At 38.9% G+C, this 24,637-nt stretch overlaps 1 protein-coding gene across 3 annotated transcripts in view; it reads left to right on the plus strand.

The window, feature by feature from the left end:
- Window positions 1-903: 903 nt before the first annotated feature.
- The window catches only part of SEL1L2 (SEL1L2 adaptor subunit of ERAD E3 ligase), an 81,781-nt gene continuing 58,047 nt past the window's right edge, over window positions 904-24,637 (plus strand). For 2 of the 3 annotated variants that reach the window (XM_053574295.1, XM_053574296.1), the window contains exons 1-2: window positions 904-968; window positions 5,331-5,493. In XM_053574295.1, coding sequence (XP_053430270.1) covers window positions 919-968; window positions 5,331-5,493 — 213 coding nt within the window. In that variant the 5' untranslated portion in view covers window positions 904-918. The remainder of the gene's footprint in view (window positions 969-5,330; window positions 5,494-24,637) is intronic. The other variant, XM_053574294.1, reaches the window with a different exon arrangement.

Here is a 24,637-nt window from a genome sequence, read left to right on the forward strand (position 1 = left end):
TGAAATGGCTTCAAGTGTGGTTTACCTAATGTGAGATTTCACTAACTGTCGTAATGGACATCCAGGGGTGCGATGATAATGTGGAAGACTCGTGTGTGTGTGTGTGTGTGTGTGTGTGTGTGTGTGTGTATTGGGGTAGGGGATGAAGCTATAAGTCTGAGTCTTCCTCCATATAGCTTTCCCCATCTATAGACTGATGAAAATGTTTTGAAAATTGTGAAGTATTACATAAATGTTTAGAAAATATCATTGTAGCAGGTAAAATTTTATTTTTTATTTATCTTAAATCCTGAAAAATGATTCTGAGTTCTCATACTACAAAAGCAGTGTTGGTATTCTCTCTCCCTGTGCCTTCTCCAGAGTTTTAGAAAGGTTCTAGGGAGAGGGGGAAGCATCAAGCAGAGAAAAATTATTAAGACGATTAGAGATGCCTATTGCCCATGTCCTCACATTCTCCTGCAATCTTACGGTTCTTATGCTTAGGCTCAGTGCTCACACAAGGAAATCATTGCCAGCCAGGCAGAGAGCCTGGTGCCTCAGACCTTCTGCTGGCAAAATCTTGCATCCCTGTCCTAGTCTGGAAACATCTGTCTTTCTGCTACCATTAGAGCTATCTCTCCTCTCGCCCCCCCACCACCAAATCCTTTCACAGAAGACAGGAAGGGTACCTTTACATGCACCTCCTCCTTTCTAACCTATTCTTGAGCTAAGGAACAACACCAAGGGAACTCCCTGAAATGAAAAGCTTAAAAAAAAAAAAAAGTAGAACCAAACACAAACCAGCATGTTATGTCAGCCCATTATTTTTAAAATATGTAACATAGAAGTAAAATTGTTTTTATTTTTCTTGTTTATCCATATATAATAAAAATGCAAGCAAAGAAAAATTTCACAGATGAAGGAGAGCAGCTTTTTAAGATGGGCACCAAGATTCTCCAGCAGTCTAAAAGCCAACAACAAAAGGCGGAGTAAGTCTTTACCCATTACCTTGGCTAAATTAAAGCCCAGGTTAAGAGAAAAAAGCAACCCACGATCTACTTTATCATTAAAGGCTAATTGGGATAACAAATTAGCTTCTTTTTGTCCATAAGCTTTTGTTTTTAAAAGGATCAAATCATATTTAAAGAATCCCATAAATCATCACCCTGAACAGACGAGAATTGCAAATGTGACAACACTCTTAAAGGAGTTCCCCCCCACACACACACACCTTTAGGACATAGGGAACAGAAATTCAAATATGTTAATGTCAGTTGACCACAGATATAAAACTGGGAAGCAATCAGGCTGGGCCACATGGTTTTACTCTGTGCCTGTTCTCTCTTCACTCAACTACCTTGTCTGACCGAAAAGCAGAAATACCTTCTGTCTGTGCTCCCCCAGTGGAGGGACACGACTTGAGGTTGCCCCTCAAGGCTCTAGCTGAAACCTTGGAATCAAATCCGTAGCTCTATCATTTATGTCTGTGTTGTCTTGAGTAAGTGACTAATCCTCTTTGTGGCCTGGATAATACAGTCAAGTTCTTAGAATACTTCCTCTTTGCTTACTTGCCCTGGCAGTGGAGGCCCATCCACTGTCTATAGTGAATGTATCCTGCTTTGTGAGCTTTCTTACTCTGCAAGCTTTTTTCTTCCTCAGTAAACTTTGTTTCACTCTTGCCTTTAAAAAAAAGAACAGTGCCTGAGATCTGGTAACCAGGAGACCAGTGTTTGCTATTTTTATCTCTAGCTTCAGAATTGGTTAAGTGGAAAATAAGGGGCTGAAGAAAGCAAAGGTTTTTTTGAATCAATTATAGGAGAATGGGCCCTAAACTCCCAAAGATACATCCTTTGTTTTCAGGTAGGCTAGGCACACCAGCCCTGGCCAGGCAGTCCCAGACAAAGCAGCAGCAGCGTCTTCAAACCTGACCTCTGAGAAGAGTATAAAAATTTAGAAGATAAGAAGCAGTTGGCTGTGATCAAGCACCTACTTTGTGCTAGTTATTTTTCTATTTTCACATCTATTATTCATTGTTCACAATAATGATATGAGACATAGATTATTACAGGCAGTCCCTGGGTTATGGACGAGATAGGCTCTGTAGGTTTGTTCTTAAGTTGCATTTGTATGTAAATTAGAATGGGTACATTTATCAATTACCTGTAATGGCCTCCATTTGTAAGTGCAAGTTGTGCATAAGCTGGATGTTTGTAACTCAGGGACCGTCTGTATCCTCAAAATATAGAGGAGAAAATGAAGAGTCAAAAAGATTCTGTAATTCTTCCCAAGAGACACAAAGAAGGAAATGAGGGAGTTGGAGTTGTTCTTCTCTCTAGGGGAAGTTAAATTAGAAGCTCTTTGTAGGAGCAAAGAAAACCATCCCCAGCAAAACCTAGTCACACTAAATGTCCCTGTGGACTGTCAAGATGACGATGGGGTAAAATTGAACCCCCCAAATATAATCCAGCCTAATAGGGAAGTCATCTCACTGAGATGCCCACTCAGTGGGCAAGTAAGAAAAGAGAATTCTCAACCCAATCTAGACGATAGAACAATGGAGTTCTGAGGGGCAGGCTTTAGATTTCAGATGGGCTCTGCCTATAGCAAGAGAGCCCAAGGAGATAAGAAGAAGCTTGCTAGATGCATTCTATCAAGTCCAGGGAAACTCTGAATTCAGCCTGAAGGGACAAAATCACTCTTAGAAGGTCCAAGTAACTATCCACTTAAACTTGAAGAGAGAGAAGTTTCCTCTTTGGTCTAAAGAATAGGGTAAAAACCTAGTTCTAACAGCAGCATGGGAACGGTTATACCTATGTGGTTGTCAATTCAATCCCAGGCTGTTCTTGAGCAGACTGACCTACCCAGGTCCCTTCCCAAGAGCGACAGAAGTGCCACTTCCAGAGGGTGGCCAGAGCAGAGGATAGAAATGACACTAGTTATTTGGGGTCGTACACAGCCACGTCCAAGACCAATCATTCTTTTATTTATTTCTTATGCATATGTGGGAAAAATCATTGCTGTTATAAGTCAGTACTGTTAAAAGTACAGATGTTATACAAGCACATGTCAGAGAGAACAAACTTTTCTTTTAGGAAGCTTCAGTGACAGCCAGGCTTGGTTCTTCATTAAGAATCACTCCCCATTAGCAGAGAAGTTTTGCAGATAAGCCACACCACCCGCCTTCCCCAGGACCCTCCTTAGCACCCAATGCCAGGTCCTGTAGACATGATCCAAATACCTAACTGAATTGTCTTTTGGAATCTGTCCCTGCTGCCCATCTTCTCCCACCTTTTTTTCTATTGAAGATTGTAGCCCAGATCTTAATTTTACCTAACCTTCAAACACCATTCTCCAGCCCTGGATTCTGCTTCTAGTATTCCTTGTATCATCTTGGATTTTCCTGACAGGGAACCTACATGCCTACCTGCACCTTGGAATCAAGACACTTAGGAAGATTTGTTTTCTGGCCTGTTGCTGCCCACAAGGACCAGAGGCTGGATACATAGTATATAATGCTGCTGGGTACACAAGATATACTATGGAATGCCCCTGCAGCCCATCTCATTTTCTGTGTCCTGGTCCATGCTGGTGCCCTGCTCATCCCAGCAGGCTATGTAGCTGCAGCAGCAAGCCATGTGATAGAGGGGCTCAAGGGAGTCTGTATCCCAATGCCTGTGCCTGGATACCAGATATTTGCCTCTATTGACCTTTGAGAGCTTCTGCTACATTTGCTATCTAGCCTCCAGAATGTCAGCTTGTTTTGACCGTGGCTAATTTCTTTCTTGACCTCTGGGCTTCCAGTTTTCCATTTCTTTTTGTTCCATTGGTATGCTCACCCTCTATTTTGAAGTTCAGGACTCTAAGGCCTCCCTGTATATTTCTCTGTCTGAGGCCCTTCTTGCTCACACTATTCCTCTCCAGTCTTTCCTAATAATAGCTTATTTTAGCATCACTATGGAAAGGCTGTACATATAGTTGAGTCGCCTGAGTTAGAAGCAATGGTAGATTTTGTGTGTCCCCCACCCCACCCCCCCGTATTTGAGTGAAGGTCAGGGATAGAGGTTAATGCCTTCTGGTCTTGCTACTTCCAAAAAGTTATAAAAGTAAAAATAAATCCCCAAAGGACTCTGTCTCTGACACCTGATTTGACCTTGCAAGACTCTCCATCACTACTTGTTATTCAGATCAGGTCCAAGTTCTGACTGAGACTCAGAAAGTGCAGTTTAAGGTAATCCTGGGGCACCTGTAATTTTAATCCTAAACTTTCACACCATTTACCCCCTGATTATAGGAGAACAATTACCATACTGTAAAGCTTCAGCATCAATGCAACAGTCCCAACAAAAATAGCTAAATTTACTGAATGCTTACTCTGTACCAGACACTTGGCCAAGCAGTTCACATGGATTAGCACATTTAATCTTCACAGCAACCCTATGAAGTCGGTGCTATTATTATCCCCATTTCATAGATGAGAGACATACAGAGAAGTTATGTAACTTGGCTGAAGTTTTATGGCTAGTAAGTGCTGGAGCCAGAGTTTGAACCAAGCAGTCAGACTCTAGAACCATTTAGTTTTGGTTTGGTTGTCATTTTTCTGAAGAGTCTGGCTTTTCTGTGTTGAAGAATATGTTCTGTTTTAGCAATTATTTTGGGATATGGTAGGATCATCATTCTCCTCATAGCAACTTCCTAGATGTGACATTCTAATTTGGATTTATTCTTATGTTTTTCAAATTCATTTTATATAACAAATATTCATAAATAATGGTGGTGGCCAAGGAAGCACTTACTATTTTAGCACAAATGCCTCCATTTTTTACTTCACTTGCTGTATAAGCTTTGAAGCGTGGTGTATCCTATATATTTCTCCTTTTGAATAGCTTCATTATTTTTCAGATATATTTGAAAAAATCTATTGGTATACAAATGTATAAATCTAAAAAAAAGTATAAATCTAAAAAAATGCATAAAAAATATAAAATGTATATAAAAATCTAAAAATTGTATCAAAAATCTATTGGTATAAAAATATAGGCTAGGCATGGTGGCACACACCTGTAGTCCCAGCTACTCAGGAGGCTGAGGCAAGAAGATTGCTCAAGCCCAAGGGTTTGAGGTTGCTGTGAGCTCTAATGTCATGACACTCTACCCAGGCCCACAGAGTAAGACGCTGTCCCAAAACAAAAAAAAAAAAAAATTCAACAGATTTCAGCTAAACTGTATTATGACTAGCAACAACAACTGGATCTTACTTGTTAAGAGAGAAGTGGTAGTAAGAATACTAAAAAGAGAGAACAGAAAATTACAGTTTTGAAAATCAAACTTTTGGCTTCATATTCTTGAAACAGAGCCTACGTATTCTTTGCCAAAGCAGCTGACATGGGAAACTTGAAAGCTATGGAGAAAATGGCAGACGCTTTGCTATTTGGAAATTTTGGCATGCAAAACATAACAGCAGCTATCCAATTATACAAGTCCTTGGCTAAAGAAGGATCATATAAAGCCCAAAATGTGAGTTTAAAAATAAAAATGAAACCTTAAATAGCTACATCTCAAAATAACCATAGACACATACCATGTGAAAAGAGGTGAATAATAGTATTCCAATTCTACACTCTATCGCGTGAACCCAGGCCTGGGGGCGGGGGTGGGTTGCCTTAACACACAGTTCTACACTCTACCACATGAACCCAGGCCTGGGGGTGGGGTGGGGTGCCTTAACACACAGAAATAGTGGGGTCATTGCAACAGGAGCAAACTGTTCTAGCCCTATGGGTTACCGTTTAGAAAGAGAACAGAACTTCTGTCTAATCCACCTTCCTATCTTCCATGTCCATGTGCATGTGGAGACAATTTAGGACCCCTGAACCCTAAACATAGTTACATTTTATATAAAATGTATCCATATGTATGAAAAAATGTGGAATAAATCTATTATCTTTGGGTGATATGTTTGCCTGATATTTACATTCCAAATATTTTATAAGCTAAATGTAATTCCTTTTTTATTTAATAAATATATTCCATTATATTCTTTCTTTTTTTTTATTGTTGGGGATTCATTGAGGGTACAATAAGCCAGGTTACACTGATTGCATTTGTTATGTAAAGTCCCTCTTGTGATCATGTCTTGCCCCCAGAAGGTGTGGCACACACCAAGGCCCCACCACTCTCCTCCTTCCCTCACTCTGCTTTTGCTAACCCCCACCATGACCTTAATTGTCATTAATTGTCCTCATATCAAAATTGAATACATAGGATTCATGCTTCTCCATTCTTGTGATGCTTTACTAAGAATAATGTCTTCCACTTCCATCCAGGTTAATACGAAGGATGTAAAGTCTCCATTTTTTTTAATAGCTGAATAGTATTCCATGGTATACATATACCACAGCTTGTTAATCCATTCCTGGGTTGGTGGGCATTTAGGCTGTTTTCACATTTTGGCGATTGTAAATTGAGCTGCAATAAACAGTCTAGTACAAGTGTCCTTATGACAAAAGGATTTTTTTCCTTCTGGGTAGATGCCCAGTAATGGGATTGCAGGATCAAATGGGAGGTCTGGCTTGAGTGCTTTGAGGTTTCTCCATACTTCCTTCCAGAAACGTTGTACTAGTTTGCAGTCCCACCAGCAGTGTAAAAGTGTTCCCTTCTCTCCACATCCACGCCAGCATTTGCAGTTTTGAGATTTTGTGATGTGGGCCATTCTCAATGGGGTTAGATGGTATTTCAGGGTAGTTTTGATTTGCATTTCTCTAATAGATAGGGATGATGAACATTTTTTCATATGTTAGCCATTCATCTGTCTTCTTTAGAGAAGGTTCTATTCATGTCTCTTGCCCATTGATATATGGGATTGTTGGCTTTTTTCATGTGGATTAATTTGAGTTCTTTATAGATCCTAGTTATCAAGCTTTTGTCTGATTGAAAATATGAAATATCCTTTCCCATTGTGTAGGTTGTCTATTTGCTTTGGTGGTTGTCTTCTTAGCTGTACAGAGGCTTTTCAGTTTAATGAAGTCCCATTTGTTTATTTTTGTTGTTGTTGCAATTGCCATGGCAGTCTTCTTTGTGAAGTCTTACTCCAGGCCAATATCTTCCAGTGTTTTTCCTATGCTGTCTTTGAGGATTTTAATTGTTTCATGCCTTAAATTTAAGTCCTTTATCCATCTTGAATCAATTTTTGTGAGTGGGGAAAGCTGTAGGTCCAGTTTTAGTGTTTTACATGTGGATATCCAGTTCTCCCAACACCATTTATCAAATAGGGAGTCTTTCCCCCAAGGTATGTTCTTCTTTGGTTTATCAAAGATTAGGTGGTTGTAAGATGTTAGCTTCATTTCCCGGTTTTCTATTCGATTCCAAGTGTCTATGTCTCTATTTCTCAGCCAGTACCATGCTGTCTTGACCACTATGGCTTTGTAGTACAGACTAAAATCCGGTATGGTGATGCCCCCAGCATTATTTTTATTACTAAGAACTGCCTTAGCTATACGGGGTTTTTTCTGGTTCGATACAAAATGCACAATCATTTTCTCCAAATCTTGAAAGTATGATGTTGGTATTTTAATAGGAATGGCATTGAATAGGTAGATTGCTTTGGGAAGGATAGACATTTTAACAATGTTGATTCTTCCCACTCATGAGCATGGTATGTTCTTCCATTTGTTAATATCCTCTAAAAATTTCATAATTTTCTTTATAGAGGTCCTTCACCTCCTTTGTTAGGTATATTCCTAGGTATTTCATTTTCTTTGAAACTATGGTGAAGGGAGTTGTGTCCTTAATTAGCTTCTCATCTTGACACTTATTGGTGTATACAAAGGCTCTTGACTTGTGGACATTGATTTTATATCCTGAAACATTATTGTATTTTTTGATGACTTCTTGGAGTCTTGTGGTTGAGTCTTTGAGATTCTCGAAGTATAAGATCATGTCATCAGCAAAGAGGAAGAGTTTGACCTCCTCTGCTGCCATTTGGATTCCCTTTATTTCCTTCTGTTGCCTAATTGTATTGGCTACAACTTCCACCACTATGTTGAATAGTGATAGAGGACAACCTTGTCTGGTTCCAGTTCTAAGAGAAAAAGCTTTCACTTTTACTCCATTCAGTAAAATATTAGCTGTGGGTTTGTCATAGATAGCTTCAATCAGTTTTAGAAATGTGCCACCTATGCCTATACTCTTCAGTGTTCTAATTAGAAAAGGATGCTGGATTTTATCAAATGCTTTTTCTGCATCTATTGAGAGGATCATATGATCTTTATTTTTGCCTCTGTTAAAATGGTAGATAACGTCAATGGACTTGCGTATGTTAAACGACACTTGCATCCCTGGGATGAAACCTACTTGATCATGAGGTATGACTTTTTTGATGATAAGCTGTAATCTATTGGCTAGGATTTTCTTGAGAATCTTTGCATCTATATTCATGAGTGAGATTGGTTTGAAATTCTCCTTTTTGGTTGTGTCTTTTCCTGGTTTTGGTATCAGGGTTATGTTTGCTTCATAGAATGTGCTGCGGAAGATTCCTTCATCCTCGATTTTTTGGATTAATTTCTGCAGTACAGGAATAAGCTCTTCCTTGAAGGTTTGATAGAATTCTGGAGTGAAGCCATCTGGACCAGGGCATTTTTTGGTTGGAAGATTTTTTATTGTTTCTTTGATCTCAGTGCTTGAAATTGGTCTGTTCAGGAGCTCTATTTCTGCCTGGCTCAGTCTAGGGAGAGGGTGTGATTCCAAATATTGATCCATTTCCTTCACATTGTCAAATTTCTGGGCATAGAGTTTCTGGTAGTATTCAGAGATGATCTCTTATATCTCTGTGGGATCAGTTGTTATTTCCCCTTTATCATTGCTGATTGAGGATCCTAGAGATTTTACTTTTCTATTTCTCATTGGTCTGGCCAATGCTTTATCTATTTTATTTATTTTTTAAAAAAACCAACTCCTTGTTTCATTAATTTTCTGAATGATTCTTTTGTTTTCAATTTCATTGATCTCTGATTTGATTTTGGAGATTTCTTTTCTTCTACTGACATTAGGCTTAGATTGTTCTTCTTTTTCCAATTCCATAAGATGGCTTGTGAGATTGTTGATGCGCTCTCTTTCTGTTTTTCGAATGTAGGCATCTAAAGCAATGAATTTTCCTCTCAAAACTGCTTTTGCAGTATCCCACAGGTTTTGGTAGCTTGTGTCTTCATTGTTGCTATGCTCCAGGAAGTTAATCATTTCCTGTTTTATTTCTGCCTGCACCCATCTGTTATTCAACAGCAGATTGTTTAATTTCCATTTATTTGTTTAGGGTCGAACATTTTTGTTAGAGTTGAGTTCCACCCTTAGTGCCTTATGGTCTGAGAAGATACAAGGTAAAATTTCAATTCTTTTGATTCTGTTGATATTTGTTTTGTGTCCCAGGATCTGATCAATTCTGGAGAGTGTTCCATGGGGTGATGAGAAGAATGTGTATTCTTTATCTCTGGGATGGAGTGTTCTATATGCGTCTATCAAGCACAGTTGTTCTAGGGTCTCATTTAAATCTCTTATATCTTTGTTTAATTTCTGTTTAGAGGATCTGTCCAGCTCTGTAAGGGGAGTGTTAAAATCCCCTGTTATTATGGTATTATCGGTTATCATATTGCTCAGACTGAGTAAGGTTTCTTTCAAGAATCTAGGAGCATTTAAATTGGGTACATAAATATTTAGAATTGAAACGTCTTCTTATTGTATTTTTCCCTTGACCAATATAAAGTGACCATCTTTGTCTTTTTTGACTTTAGTTGCTTTAAATCCACATGTATCTGAAAATAAGATTGCAACTCCTCTTTTCTTCTGAATTCCATTTGCCTGAAAAATTGTCTTCCAACCCTTGACTCGGAGCTTTAATTTGTCTTTTGAAGCCAAGTGTGTTTCTTGGAGACAGCAAATGGATGGCTTGTGTTTTTTAATCCAGTCAGCCAATCTATGTCTCTTCAGTGGGGAATTCAAGCCATTAACATTTATTGAGATAATTCATAAGCATGGTAGTGTTCTATTCATCTTATTTTGTGAGAGTCTATTGCTTAGTGTTATCTTTTGTATCAGTGTGGAGGTTAGGTTCTGTCCTTTAATTTCTGAGTTTTTATTTTGCTGCTGATCCATTGTGATGGTCAGTGTGTAGAAAAGGTTGAAGTATTTCCTGTAGAGCTGGTCTTGTTGTGGCAAATTTCTTCAATGTTTGTATATCCGTAAATGATTTGATTTCTCCATCAATTTTAAAGCTTAGCTTAGCAGGGTATAGAATTCTGGGCTGGAAATTGTTCTGTTTAAGTAGATAAAAGGTAAATGACCATTGTCTCCTTGCTTGGAAAGTTTGATTAGAGAAGTCTGCAGTCACTGATGGATTTGCCCCTATAGGTCAACTGGCACTTACTCCTGGCAGCTTGCAGAATTTTTTCTTTTGTCTTGAGTTTGGACAGGTTCATCACAATGCGTCTTGGAGAAGCTCGGTTAGAGTTGACGCGACCTGGGGTCCGATATCCCTCTGAAAGCAGTGTGTCAGAATATTTGGTGATATTTGGGAAATTTTCAATTATAATATTCTCTAGTATGGCTTCCATTCCTCTGGGGCATTCTTCTTCCCCTTCTGGGATTCCTATAACTCGTATGTTGGAACGCTTCGTAAAGTCCCATAATTCTGACAGTGAACATTCTGCTTTCTCTCTCTTCTTTTCTGCTTCCTTTACTATCTGAATTATCTCAAGAACTTTGTCTTCTACCTCTGAAATTCTTTCTTCTGCATGCTGTGACGTGTTGCTGATACTTTCCATTACATCTTTAAGTTCCCTAATTGACTGCTTCGGTTCCTTCAGCTCTGCTATATCCTTTCTATATTCTTCATCTCATTTATCTCTTATTTGGTTCTGTTTTTGGATTTCCTTTTGGTTATTTTCCAGTGTATTAGCAGTTTCCTTCATTGTTTCCATCATTTCCTTCATTGTTTTCATCATGTGTATTTTAAATTCCCTTTCTGTCATTCCTAACATTTCTTTATAGGTGTAATCCTCTGCAGTAGCTACCTCGTGGTCCCTTGGAGGGGTTGTTCTGGACTGGTTCTTCATCTTGCCTGGAGTTTTCTGCTAATTCTTCTTCATGAGTGATTTCTTTTATCTGTTTCCTTACCCTAATTTTTCTTTCACTTCCTCTTGCTCTTTAAGTTCCTGTGCCTGTAGACTAAGTTTTCGATGAGTCCTTTTGGTACAGGACCAGAAGGATGAGAAGGTTGAAAAGCAAGAAGGGATGAAAGAAAGAAGGAGAGAACGAAAAGAAAATAGAGAAAGGAGAGGGGGTGGGTAAAAGGAATATTGACAAAAAGAAGAAGGCACAGAAAGAGGGAGACAGAGCAATATAGGTGTATAGTAGGGTACTTTGACACAACCTTAAAAAACCTCAACCTCTGGGGGTGGCCAGTTGGATGGTTCTCCTGAGGTCAGCAACTCTTTGTTAACCTGATCAGACACAGTACCCCACCTCCACCAAGTAGAGAGGAAAGACAAAAATGCTATAAATCAAACCAAAACAAGCAAACAGAAAACTTTATGGGATAAAATTGGGTAAAAACCCAAATAATAGGGGTAGAAACACTAGCAAAAATAAAGTTCTAGTTATTGAAAAAGGCAGCAATGGGAAATTGCATTTATACTAGAAAACTGGAGAAAGAAAAGAAAAAAATCTGTACAGAAAAGATTGAAATTAAAAAACCAAACAACAACAACAACATCAAAATAAACAAAAAACAGTGGCAACTGGACATGGTGAGTCTGGGGAGCTAAGACTCCAGACATCTCTACCTGGTGGGATCTGCCTATAATCATACCTTTGAGGATACAGGGAGTCAGCAAGGGACTTCTGGACCCCAAGAGGAGGGGAAAAAAGTGGGAAACTGGCAAGTGGTTGTTGTGTTCGATCAACCTATTCACGCCGGCAACTGTAAGTACAAGCAGCAGTGAGACTGCAAACCGGAAAGGCCTTACCTATGAACTGTTTTGGTGTTTTTGGACTTGGCCCTCAGTTGAACTGCCTTGGGGAGAGCTTGAGCAGGAGTGCAGAGAACTTTGGACAATGTCTGGTGCCCCAGATCCCACTGAGCTGGGCTGCAGGGAGCCATTCTGTGAGAGAACTGCCCTAGCAAGCTCCGCCCTCAGGGTCCCAGAGCAAAAATTGGGTGGGACCTAGTAACCTAGCAACTGAGCATACTAAATGCAGGGACTGAGCTGCCTTACAGCCTTAACCCTTAGGGGCAGAGTGAGACGGTTTTGGCACACTGGAGGCTCGAACTGTTGCCCTGGGTAGAATGCCGTGGTGTCACAGCTCATAGCAACCTCAAATTTCTGGGCTTGGCACTGCCCATAAGCCCACAGATCCATAAGATCTGTGCCGACCCCGCACCAACTGGGCCTCCGCATGCCCTGACCAGGAACTGCGGGAGCTGTGCAACCCTGCATCCTCCCTCCTGTGTCCTCCCAGCCTCCACACTGGCCTGCTCATCTGGCCAGGGATACTGATAGCCGCGTGCCCTTTGGAGCCCTCCCTGCCTCTACACAGAGCCCTTCTCCTGGCCAGAGAATGCTGGAGCCTTGGGCTCTTGGTGCAAAAGTCACTGGGAGCCGGCACTCCCAGAACTATGCGCACCACCTCCCGCCCTGTTGCTGGATCCAGGTGTGTCACATGCCAGAGCTGCTTCCACAACCAGAACTCCCTAGCTGGAGTAGCCCCAGAGGAACAACACAGGGTCACTCCCTACAAAGATCAAGCAACAACAGAGTGATCCCTCAGGGATCTAATCTTGGAGAGACACCTCCCCAACTCTGAGAACAGCCAGAGGCAACAGTGAAAAACAATCATGAGGCAAAATCAACAGAAAATCTCTGGCAATATGAATAATCAGAGCAGATCAACTCCCCCAAGGATCAATGGGGCAGACACAGCACAAGATCCCATGCACAAACAAATAGCTGAGATGTCAGAAATCGAATTCAGAATCTGGATAGAAAATAAGATTGAATTAGAACTCCAAGCAATAACCAAAAGATATCTCAAGAATTCAACAAATTCAAAGACCAAATTACCAAAATTTTGACACATTGAGACAAGAAGTTGCATCCCTCAAAGATATGAGAAACACAATAGAATCCCTCAGCAACAGAATGGAGCAAGCAGAAGAAAGGATTTCTGACATTGAAGACAAAGTTTTTGAACACTCCAAAACTCTCAAAAAGGATGAGAAATGGAGGGCAAAAGCAGATCACTCTCTCAGAGAGCTCTGGGATAATTCAAAGAAAACCAATATTCATCTTATAGGGATCCCCAAAAGCGACAAAATGGCTTCACAAGGCACAGAGCCTCCTCTCCATGAGATTGTGAAGGAGAACTTTCCAGACATGCCAAGAGATTCTGAAATTCAGATAGCAGACAGTTTCAGAACTCCAGCACGACTCAACCTGAATAAGACATCCCCCAGACACATCATAATCAATTTCACTAAAGTTAATATGAAGGAGGAAATTCTGAAAACCACCAGACAAAAGAAAAACATTACCTACAAGGGGAAGAATATCAGGATAACTGCAGATCTCTCTGCTGAAACCTTTCAAGCTAGAAGAGGATGGTCATCGACTTTTAATCTCCTAAAACAAAATAACTTCCAACCCAGGATCCTATACCCAGCTAAACTGAGTTTCATTTATGACGGAGAAATTAAATACTTCAATGACATTCACATGTTGAAGAAATTTGCCATAACTAAACCAGCTCTCCAGGATATTCTCAGACCTATCCTCCATAAAGACCAGCATAATCCTCCACTACAAAAGTAAACCCACCCAGAAAATTTTGATCAAATTCCAACTTCCACAGTCCCAAAAGGATTGAAAAGGTCCACCGGACTGTCAAAAAGCTTATCAATATTCTCAATTAATGTGAATGTTTTAAATTGCACTCTAAAGAGGCACAGGTTGGCTGACTGGATACAAAAACTCAAGCCAGATATCTTCTGCATACAAGAATCGCATCTTACATTAAAAGACAAATATAGACTCAAGGTGAAGGGATGGTCATCTATATTCCAGGCAAATGGAAAACAGAAAAAAGCAGGCGTTGGAATCTTGTTTGCAGACGCAGTAGGCTTTAAACCAACCAAAATAATTAAGGATAAGAATGGACACTTCATATTTGTTAAAGGTAATTCTCAATATGATGAGATTTCTATTATTAATATTTATGCACCCAACCACAATGCACCTCAATATATAAGAGAAACTCTAACAGACATGAGCAACTCAATTTCCTCCACTTCCATAGTAGTTGGAGATTTTAACACCCCTTTAGCAGTGCTGGATAGATCCTCATAAAAGAAGCTAAGCAAAGAAATTTTAGATTTAAATTCAACCATTCAACATCTGGACTTAATAGACATCTACAGAACAATTCATCCCAACAAAACTGAATAGACATTCTTCTCATCAGCCCATGGAACATACTCCAAAATCGACCACATCCTAGGCCACAAATCTAACATCAGAAAATTTAAACAAATAGAAATTATTCCTTGCATCTTCTCAGACCATCATGGAATAAAAGTTGAACTCAATAACAATAGGAACCTGCATACCCATACAAGAACATGAAAGCTAAACAACCTTATGTTCAAGGATAGATGGGTTATAGACAAGATTAAGAAGGAAATCACCAAATTTTTGGAACAAACAACTATCAAGACATGAATTACCAGAACCTCTGGGATACTGCAAAGGCAGTCCTAAGAGGGAAGCACAGCAAGCCTTCGTCATGAAAACGGAAAGAGAGGAAGTTAATAACTTAATGGGACATCTCAAGCAACTGGAGAAGGAAGAACGCTCCAACCCCAAACCCAGAGGAAGAAAAGAAATAACCAAAATCAGAGCAGAACTAAATGAAATTGAAAACAAAAGAATTATACAACAGATCAATAAATCCAAAAGTTGGTTTTTTGAAAGGATCAATAAAATAGATAAACCTTTGGCCAACCTAACCAGGAAAAAAAGAGTAAAATCTCTAATTTCATGTATCAGAAATGGTAAAGATGAAATAACAAAAGACCCTTCAGAAATTCAAAAAATCCTTAACGAATACTACAAGAAACTCTACTCGCAGAAATATGAAAATCTGAAAGAAATCGACCAATACCTGGAAGCACGCCACCTACCAAGACTTAGCCAGAATGAAGTGGAAATGTTGAATAGGCCTATATCAAGTTCTGAAATAGCATCAACTATACAAAATCTCCCTAAAAAGAAAAGCCCTGGACCAGATGGCTTTACGTCAGAATTCTACCAAACCTTTAAAGAAGAACTACTACCTATACTACTAAACCTCTTCCAAAATATAGAACAAGAAGGAATATTACCCAACACATTCTATGAAGGAAACATCACCTTGGTCCCCAAACCAGGGAAAGACCTAACAAGAAAAGAAAATTATAAATTATAGTGATATTCAGTATCACTAATGAGTATTGGTGCTAAAATACTCAATAAGATCCTAACAAACAGAATCCAACAACACATCAAAAAAATTGTACACCATGACCAAGTGGGATTTATCCCAGGGTCTCAAGGCTTGTTCAATATACGTAAATCTATAAATGAAATTCAACACATAAACAAAATAAAAAATAAGGATGATATGATTCTTTCAATTGATGCAGAAAAAGCTTTTGATAATATCCAGCATCCCTTCATGATCAGAACACTTAAGAAAATTGGTATAGAAGGGACATTTCTTTTTTTTTTTTTGTAGAGACAGAGTCTCACTTTATGGCCCTTGGTACAGTGCCGTGGCCTCACACAGCTCACAGCAACCTCCAACTCCTGGGCTTAAGCGATTCTCTTGCCTCAGCCTCCCAAGTAGCTGGGACTACAGGCGCCCGCCACAACGCCCGGCTATTTTTTGGTTGCAGTTTGGCCGGGGCCGGGTTTGAACCCGCCACCCTTGGTATATGGGGCTGGCACCCCACCGACTGAGCCACAGGCGCCGCCCAGAAGGGACATTTCTTAAACTAAAAGAGGCCATCTACAGCAAACCCAGAGCCAATATCATATTGAATGGAGTTAAATTGAAATTATTTCCACTTAGATCAGGAACCAGGCAAGGTTGCCCATTGTCACCATTGCTCTTCAACATTGTAATAGAAGTTTTAGCCATTGCAATTAGGGAAGAAAAGGCGATCAAGGGTATCCACATATGGTCAGAAGAGATCAAACTTTCGCTCTTAGCAGATGATATGATCTTATATCTGGAAAACACTAGGGATTCTACTACAAAACTTTTAGAAGTGATCAAGAAATACAGCAATGTCTCGGTCTACAAAATCAAAACCCATAAATCTGTAGCTCTTAGATATACCAACAATAACCAAGCTGAAAAAACAGTCAAGGACTCTATTCCTTTCACAGTAGTGCCAAAGAAGATGAAATATTTGGGAGTATACCTGACAAAGGATGTGAAAGATCGCTACAAAGAGAACTATGAAACCTTAAGAAAAGAAATAGCTGAAGATGTTAACAGATGGAAAAACATATCATGCTCATGGCTGGGAAGAATCAACATTGTTAAAATGTCCATACTACCCAAAGCAATATATAATTTTTTTTATTTTTTTGTAGAGACAGAGTCTCACTGTACCGCCCTCGGGTAGAGTGCTGTGGCGTCACACGGCTCACAGCAACCTCTTAACTCTTGGGCTTACGCGATTCTCTTGCCTTAGCCTCCCGAGCAGCTGGGACTACAGGCGCCCGCCACAACGCCCGGCTATTTTTTGGTTGCAGTTTGGCCGGGGCTGGGTTTGAACCCGCCACCCTCGCCATATGGGGCTGGCGCCCTACTCACTGAGCCACAGGCACCGCCCCAGCAATATATAATTTTAATGCATTTCCTATTAAATATATAATTTTAATGCATTTCCTATTAAAGCTCCATTGTCATATTTTAAAGATCTTGAAAAAACAATACTTCGTTTTATATGGAATCAGAAAAAACCTCAAATAGCCAAGACATTACTCAGCAATAAAAACAAAGCAGGAGGAATCACACTACCTGACCTGAGACTGTACTATAAATCGATAGTGATCAAAACAGCATGGTACTGGCACAAAAGCAGAGAAGTAGATGTTTGGAACAGAATAGAGAACCAAGAGATGAATCCAGCTACTTACTGTTATTTGATCTTTGACAAGCCAATTAAAAACATTCAGTGGGGGAAAAGATTCCCTATTTAACAAATGGTGCTGGTTAGACTGGCTGGCACCCTGTAGAAGATTGAAACTGGACCCACACCTTTCACCATTAACTAAGATAGACTCTCACTGGATAAATGATTTAAACTTAAGACATGAAACTATAAAAATGCTTGAAGGAAGTGCAGGGAAAACTCTTGAAAGAATAGGCCTGGGTGAATATTTTATGAGGAGGACTCCCCAGGCAATTGAAGCAGTATCAAAAATACACTACTGGGACCTGATCAAACTAAAAAGCTTCTGCACAGCCAAGAACGTAGTAAGTAAAGCAAGCAGACAGCCCTCAGAATGGGAGAAAATATTTGCAGATTTTACCTCCGATAAAAGTTTAATAATCAGAATCCACAGAGAACTCAAACGTATTAGCAAGAAAAGAACACGTGATCCCATCTCAGGGTGGGAAAGGGACTTGAAGAGAAACTTCTCTAAAGAAGACAGATGCACAATCTACAAACACATGGAAAAAAGCTCATCATCCTTAATCATCAGAGAAATGCAAATCAGGACTACTTTGAGATATCACCTAACCCCAGTAAGAATAGCCCACATAACAAAATCCCAAAACCAGAGATGTTGGCCTTGGATGTGGAGAAAAGTACACTTCTACACTGCTTGTGGGAATGCACACTGATACGTTCCTTCTGGAAGGATGTTGGAGAATACTTAGAGACCTACAAATAGACCTGTCATTCGATCCTATAATTCCTTTACTAGGTTTATACCCAGAAGACCAAAAGTCACAAGATAACAAAGACATCTGTACCAGAATGTTTATTGCAGCCCAATTCATAATTGCTAAGTCATGGAAGAAGCCCAAGTGTCCATTGACCCACGAATGGACTAGCAAATTGTGGTACATGTATACCATGGAATATTATGCAGCCTTAAAGAAAGATGGAGACTTTACCTCTTTCATGTTTACATGGATGGAGCTGGAACATATTCTTCTTAGCAAAGTATCTCAGGAGTGGAAGAAAAAGTATCCAATGTACTCAGCTCTACTATGAAGCTAAATTATAGCTTTCACATGAAAGCTATAACCCAACTATTGCACAAGTCTATGTGGAAAGGGCCAAGGAAGGGGAAGGGAGGGGGGAGGTTTTGGTGGAGGGAGGGTAATAGGTGGGGCTTTATCTACGGTGTATCTTAGAATGGGTACTGGTGAAACTTACTAAATGCAGAATACAAATGCCTACATACAGTAACTAAGAAAATGCCATAAATTCTACGTTGAACAGTCTGATGAGAATATTTCAGATTGTATATGAAACCAGCGCATTGTACCTCTTGATTGCACTAATGTACACAGCTATGATTTAACAATAAAATAAATAAATAAATAAATAATAAAAATAGTAAAAAATAAAAAGAGACAGGAAAAATTAACTTTAATAATGCAAACTGTTTTACCAAATATATTCGAAGTATCATTTCATATGTAATCAATAAAAATTATTAATAAGGTAAAAAAATAAATAAACAAATAAAACAAAACAAAAAATCAACCAAAAACAAAGTAGTATATATATCTTGTTGAATATTATCTGGGCAACAGGTGGTCTTCTGGGATATGAGATGTTAATTACAATGCTGATACGACTGGAGGCCTCCGCTGATTTCTCAAACCCCACAGGGTAGACACCTTAAGTCTCTCTTCAGCCCTCTTAAAAGGCACTTTAAGCTTCTAAACTTGCTAAGCAGAAACTTTCTCAGGAAAGTGCTTGTCGCTGGAATCACTGGTGAAGTGGCTATCCACTTACCCAGTGTGCCTAGACCAGTCGCACTCTGCCCCTGAGGGTTAGGGGTATAAGGCGGCTCAGACCCTGCCTTTAGACTGCTCAGTCACTAGGTTACCTGCCCAATCTTTGTTCTGCAACCCCATGGCGGACCTCATTGGGGCAGTTCTCTCACAATGGCTCCCTGCAGCCCACAGCCAAACACTATTAGCTCCGTCCGTCAGGCTCAGCAGCTCAGTCAGGGGTCCCAGACAATGCCTAAAGTTCTCCACACTCTCGCTCAAGCTCTCCCCAAGGCAGTTCAACTGAGTGTCAAGTCCAAAAACACCAAAACAATTCACAGGTAAGGCCTTTCCGGTTTTTAGTCTTGCTGCTACTGCATGTACAGCTGTCAGCGGGATTAGATGGATCGAACACACGCAATTACTTGCCAGTTTTCCACTGTTTTTGTCCTCCTCTTGGGGTCCAGAAGTCTCTCGCTGACTCCCTGTATCCTCAAAGGGATGATTATAGGCAGATCCCACCTGCCAGAGATGCCTGAAGTCTTATCTCCCCAGACTCACTGTGCCCAGATGCAAGGAAGCTATTGCTCAGCTGCCATCTTGCTCTCCCCCTATTCCATTATATTCTAACCACTTTGTCTTTAGGGTCAGTCAGTCTTGGTTTTATATATCAGACCAAAAGGTTGACATTGACCTGGTATAAAAAATTCAGCCATACCATTTCGGTATTGAAATACCAAAACGCTATAATATTGGCTGGCAGAAAGTCTCTGCCCAAGTGCCACTTTTGCTTCCCTGACATCTTGAGCACTCTTATTCCTGACTCAGACCCCATTCCTCCTGAGCCCCCAATGAACTAGTAACCATAGAGTTGACTTCTAGATAAACAGGGAGCCTCAAGGACCCTCCTCCAGCACTGCAGCCAGATTAAATTTAAATGCTTTGCTGGATTCAATTCTACATTTTGACTATGAGCTCTGTTATCACTAGAGGAAATTTTGTTTCCAAATGCAAGTCCTCTTGCCATTGATTTATTTCCTTGTACAAAGGACAACTAGTTAAAGTGATTTTATGCTACAAACAATGCCTAGTTTAATGGCTGGTTGCTGGGACCCAGCTGGCCATAGGCCATAAGGATCACATCTTTCTAAATAGGACTGGCCAGGTGACCACTTCTCATGCTGTGCCTGCCCAGCATGGGAACCCTGCCTGAACCTGGAAATATTGCTGGAAATTGTGAGGACAGAGTAACAATGGAAATTTCCAGCTAGATATGCTGGAAATGTGGACTCAGAATGATGATAATGAAAAAGAAAGAGAAAAATAGAGAAAGAGAGAGAAAGAAAATGAAGATACCTACTATATCTGAGGGGTAAAAGAAAAACAATCAGAGATACTGAAATAATAGAGGATGGGAGGAGCCTGGAGTGCCAGAGGAGTGGAGACCTGAATTAACAAAGAAAAACAAAAAAAGATAAGAGTCCATATTATAAAGAGGCATGGAGAGTAATGAAATGCAATTTTTGGCTGTGGAAGTCCCTTTGGAAGCTGGATGGAGGAAAGGAGGCATCATTATTTCTTTTCATGCACCTCGAATGGCTTACCTAGCCAAAAATCCAAATAAACTAAAGAAAATCCCAATAAGGGCAACAAAAGCAATTAGGGGTTATGACCCAAGTCCATTGAACTGATTTTCAAAGAATCTGTGCCTTCTGAATAATGAGAACTATTATGTAATGGAATTATCTCCATGAAAATGTTGGAAGTTGAGGAAATTTCAAACAATTATACCCTAGAAGATAGACTGTAAGATTTTGAACTTTACCGGGCTGGAGGTAGATAATGTTACGTATTTTTTATTTTTCTGACTTTAGCTTAGGAGGCAGAAATTTAGAATTATAAAGACTCACTCTTCTATTAATGTTTATGAGCTATTCTCAATAGAAAATTTGTCTATTCATTAGCCAGACAACAAGGTAGGATTAAACTTCATTTGCTTTAAGAATCAAGAAATGGATCATTTGCTTTGTATTACTCTAAAAACTTAATTTAATGGTGTTGATCTCTAAGTGGTGAGACCATCTGTGTCTATTAATATTTTCTTTTTAAAAATACTTTTCTGGGGGCTTTTTTCAGTAATCCTTCTATTTACGGGTATGTATTACTTTTGATATCAGAAAAAAAATATTCAACCTAGATGCATATACTTCCTTAGGTACATAGTTTAAAATATTCTTACTGTGGATTATAAGAAAATTCATTCTATCATGTAAAAATAACTATAACTGGAATATAAATGAGAAAGACATGAGTGACTGCCTATTTTACTGTGCTTCATGATTCTAGAATAATTCTATCTTAACAATAAACATTCCACATTTTCTTCATTTATTTCAGGTTTGAATGATATCACTTCTCGGCCTTTTGGCTAAGATCAAGTGCAGATTTGAATGATAGAAGTGCTTCATACAGGGACTATAGTTATTCATTCTGAGCTATTACTGAAAAAAATAAGTTTTAGTGTCAACCCAATGACCAATTTGACAATTCTGGAATTACCTGTGTAGAGGATTTCTTCTTGGTGTTAATTTCCTTTTTGTATTAAGAATACAGACAGTATTTGAGTTGTTCATTAGGGTTGAGTCACACTTTTGGTTGGTATGCAATTTGAGCTAAAAGTAATGATCATGGGTGCTTTCAAGCCTCATACAATAATTAAAAGAAAATCGCTTAATCATTTTTCTCCTTTAATAACAGTTTCTTATATAAAAAGCAAAAGGATCATGAGGTGTGACACACCTCTTGGGGATGGGTCACTATTATAAGAGGGACTTTACCTAACAAATGCAATCAGTGTAACCCAGTTCTTTGTACCCTCAATGAATCCCCCAAAATTAAAAAAAAAGTAAAAGATATTTAATTTTTAAATCTTTTTATGGAACTTAAATAATTTGCTTTGAAGTATAACAAATATCCTTTACACTTAACTCTTTTCATTCAAACTCCAGCTGCTATAACACATCCTTAAAAACCATGGTACAATAGTTGAATTCAGAATAAGCAATCCAATTTGCAGAGATTGACCTTTGAAAACCACTGGAATTATCATTGATGTCATCACTATCATGTAGCTTCTGTCAACCCACAACACTCCTCTTCTCTGGATTAAGATTTAATCATTCTATAATTCATTCCATTTCTTCTCACCCATATCTCATAAAAAGAACAAATACCAAAAAAACACCTGATCATTGTAAAGTTTTTAGGTGACAATTCCCAAGTGTAAAGGAATAGGACAGTACTGACTATAATCAGAATATTTACTAAGCGACAGCCCACAACATCTTTTGATTTCTAATGTCCTGGGATGCTTTAAGTTGTATTTTTTAGAAAGAAGGGAAGAAAGGAAGAGGGGGGTAGAGAAAGAAAGAGGAAGGAAAGAAAGAGGGAAAAGAAAGGAAGAGAGGGAGGGAAGGAGGAAGGGAGGAAAGGAACTTAGAAAGTTGAACCCCCCAGAAAAGTAATTTGAAATTACCCATTGTTATTTTTTTCACTAACCTAACCTTGTATTGGTTATTTTAGGCTAGTAAAATTATGGTTTTAGGCTTTACTTTTTTAGAGTGAGTTTTATAGAGAGGAACACTCCTCTCCCCAGTCATAGAATAAAAATTAACTCCCACACAACACACCTCACAACTTCATGAGCTCAAAGATTTCTCCAGGAGGATCAGGACAAAAAGTATGATAGGCTCTGCACAAAATGATATACTGTTGCTGAAAGCATCTTAAAATACAGCACCAACTGAATAGAAAGTATCTTTATTTTCTCATATAAAGGTCAGCATATTTTTTTTACTGTCAAAGTTTCTCCATAACTAAATCAGATTCTAAATTGAGCAGAATCAAAACTTGCCAAGAATTGTAAGAAAAATAAAAATCAAATTCAATAGAACTTCTGTAAGTTGACTATGCAAAGGACTGTAACAAACTGGTTGACATAGGGAAGTGGTCAACACAAGGAACTACGCCTACGGTAGCGATATGTACGTGTGTGCATGTACAGTCTATGAAAATTAGGTCAACTTAAGAAGGTAGTCAATGTAGGGAGGTGGTCTATTGTGGTAGTTCTACTGTATTGTTCTGATTTAGTTATGGATACCTTTAAAAAGAGCTAATGTAGCCATTTAAAATATATATAACAAGGGCTAGAAGAGTACCAAGACTTCTGATACCTTCCATTTGTAGTAATAGCCTTTATGATCAACTTTCCTAAAAAGGGAACCTTTGAGACTAGAGGAATTGGCAGAATCATAAAGGATTTTTTGTAATTTTTAGGATATACATTAAGTAAATGACACAAATTATAAACTACATGTTAGAGCTATTATGCTTTGGGGAAATGAACTCTGTAGTAAATTTCCTTATTTAAATAGGAACCCAGTTCTTTATACTTGAAATTATAGTGAAAAGTTTAAGAAATTATTTGTTTTCTATTTTGATTGAATTGTCAGCCCCTTGATGTATTTCAGTTTTGGGGAGACATTTCACAGAGTCTCACGTGTTGTTCTTATGAACTAGATGAAAAAACAAAAATGTGAGCTTGATAGTGGTAGATGGAGAATAGTAATGGACAACTGTCAAGGGGAGAGCAGGTCTCTGGCAGTGCTCCACAGTGCATGTGACCCTGTGCTCTTCAAATACTCCATCAGCTGGTGAGTTGAATAGCTAAGACCAGATTGTTGTTCATATGAAGGATAGAAAGAAAGGCCCATGACCAAATACAGACACAAGATTATGGAATGAAATTCTAAGAGTGGTGGCAAAAATGATAAGGCTCCAAATGAGTATAATCTTGAAAATGTTAGAAACACTAAAACACACGTTTACAATTATGTCCTGACAAAAAATAGTGTTATAACTCTATTAAAGTAAGAGTGAGGAGGAAAGGTGATAAAGTGCTGTAGAAGATAGAAATCATGATCTATCATGGCAAATCCATAGATAATGTGTGAAATGTATAAATTAAGTAACGGCAAGTAGTGGCAACTTATCTAGAGTCATAATGATAGTGATTATCAGAAGAAAACACTAAGATAATTAAAAGTTGTTGTCTATGAAGAAGTGGCCCAGAGACAAGCAGAGCAATGATGCTTAATTCTAAGCTATTATAAACCATTCAAATTTTAATTTTTGTGTTTTCTTTTTGTTTTGGTTTTATTTATTTATTGATTGATTGATTACTGTTGGGATTAATTGAGGATACAGAGAACCAGCTTATACTGATTGCATTAGTTAGGTAAAGTCCCTCTTATAATTGTGTCCAAGAGGTGTGTCACACACCATAACCCCCCACCCCCTCCCTCCTTCCCTCTCTCCACTCCGCCATTCTCCCACCAGGTCATCAATTGTCCTTATTTCAGAATTGAGTACACTGGATTCTTGCTTCTTCATTCTTGTGATGCTTTACTAAGAAGAATGTGTTCCACCTCCATCCAGGTTAATACAAATGATGTAAAGTCTTCATCTTTTTTTAGTGGCTAAATAGTATTCCATGGTATACATATACCACAGCTTATTAATCCATTCCTGGATTGGTGGGCATTTAGGTTGT

The sequence above is a fragment of the Nycticebus coucang genome, chromosome 21, assembly GCF_027406575.1.
Source record: "Nycticebus coucang isolate mNycCou1 chromosome 21, mNycCou1.pri, whole genome shotgun sequence".
Taxonomy (NCBI): Eukaryota; Metazoa; Chordata; class Mammalia; order Primates; family Lorisidae; genus Nycticebus; species Nycticebus coucang.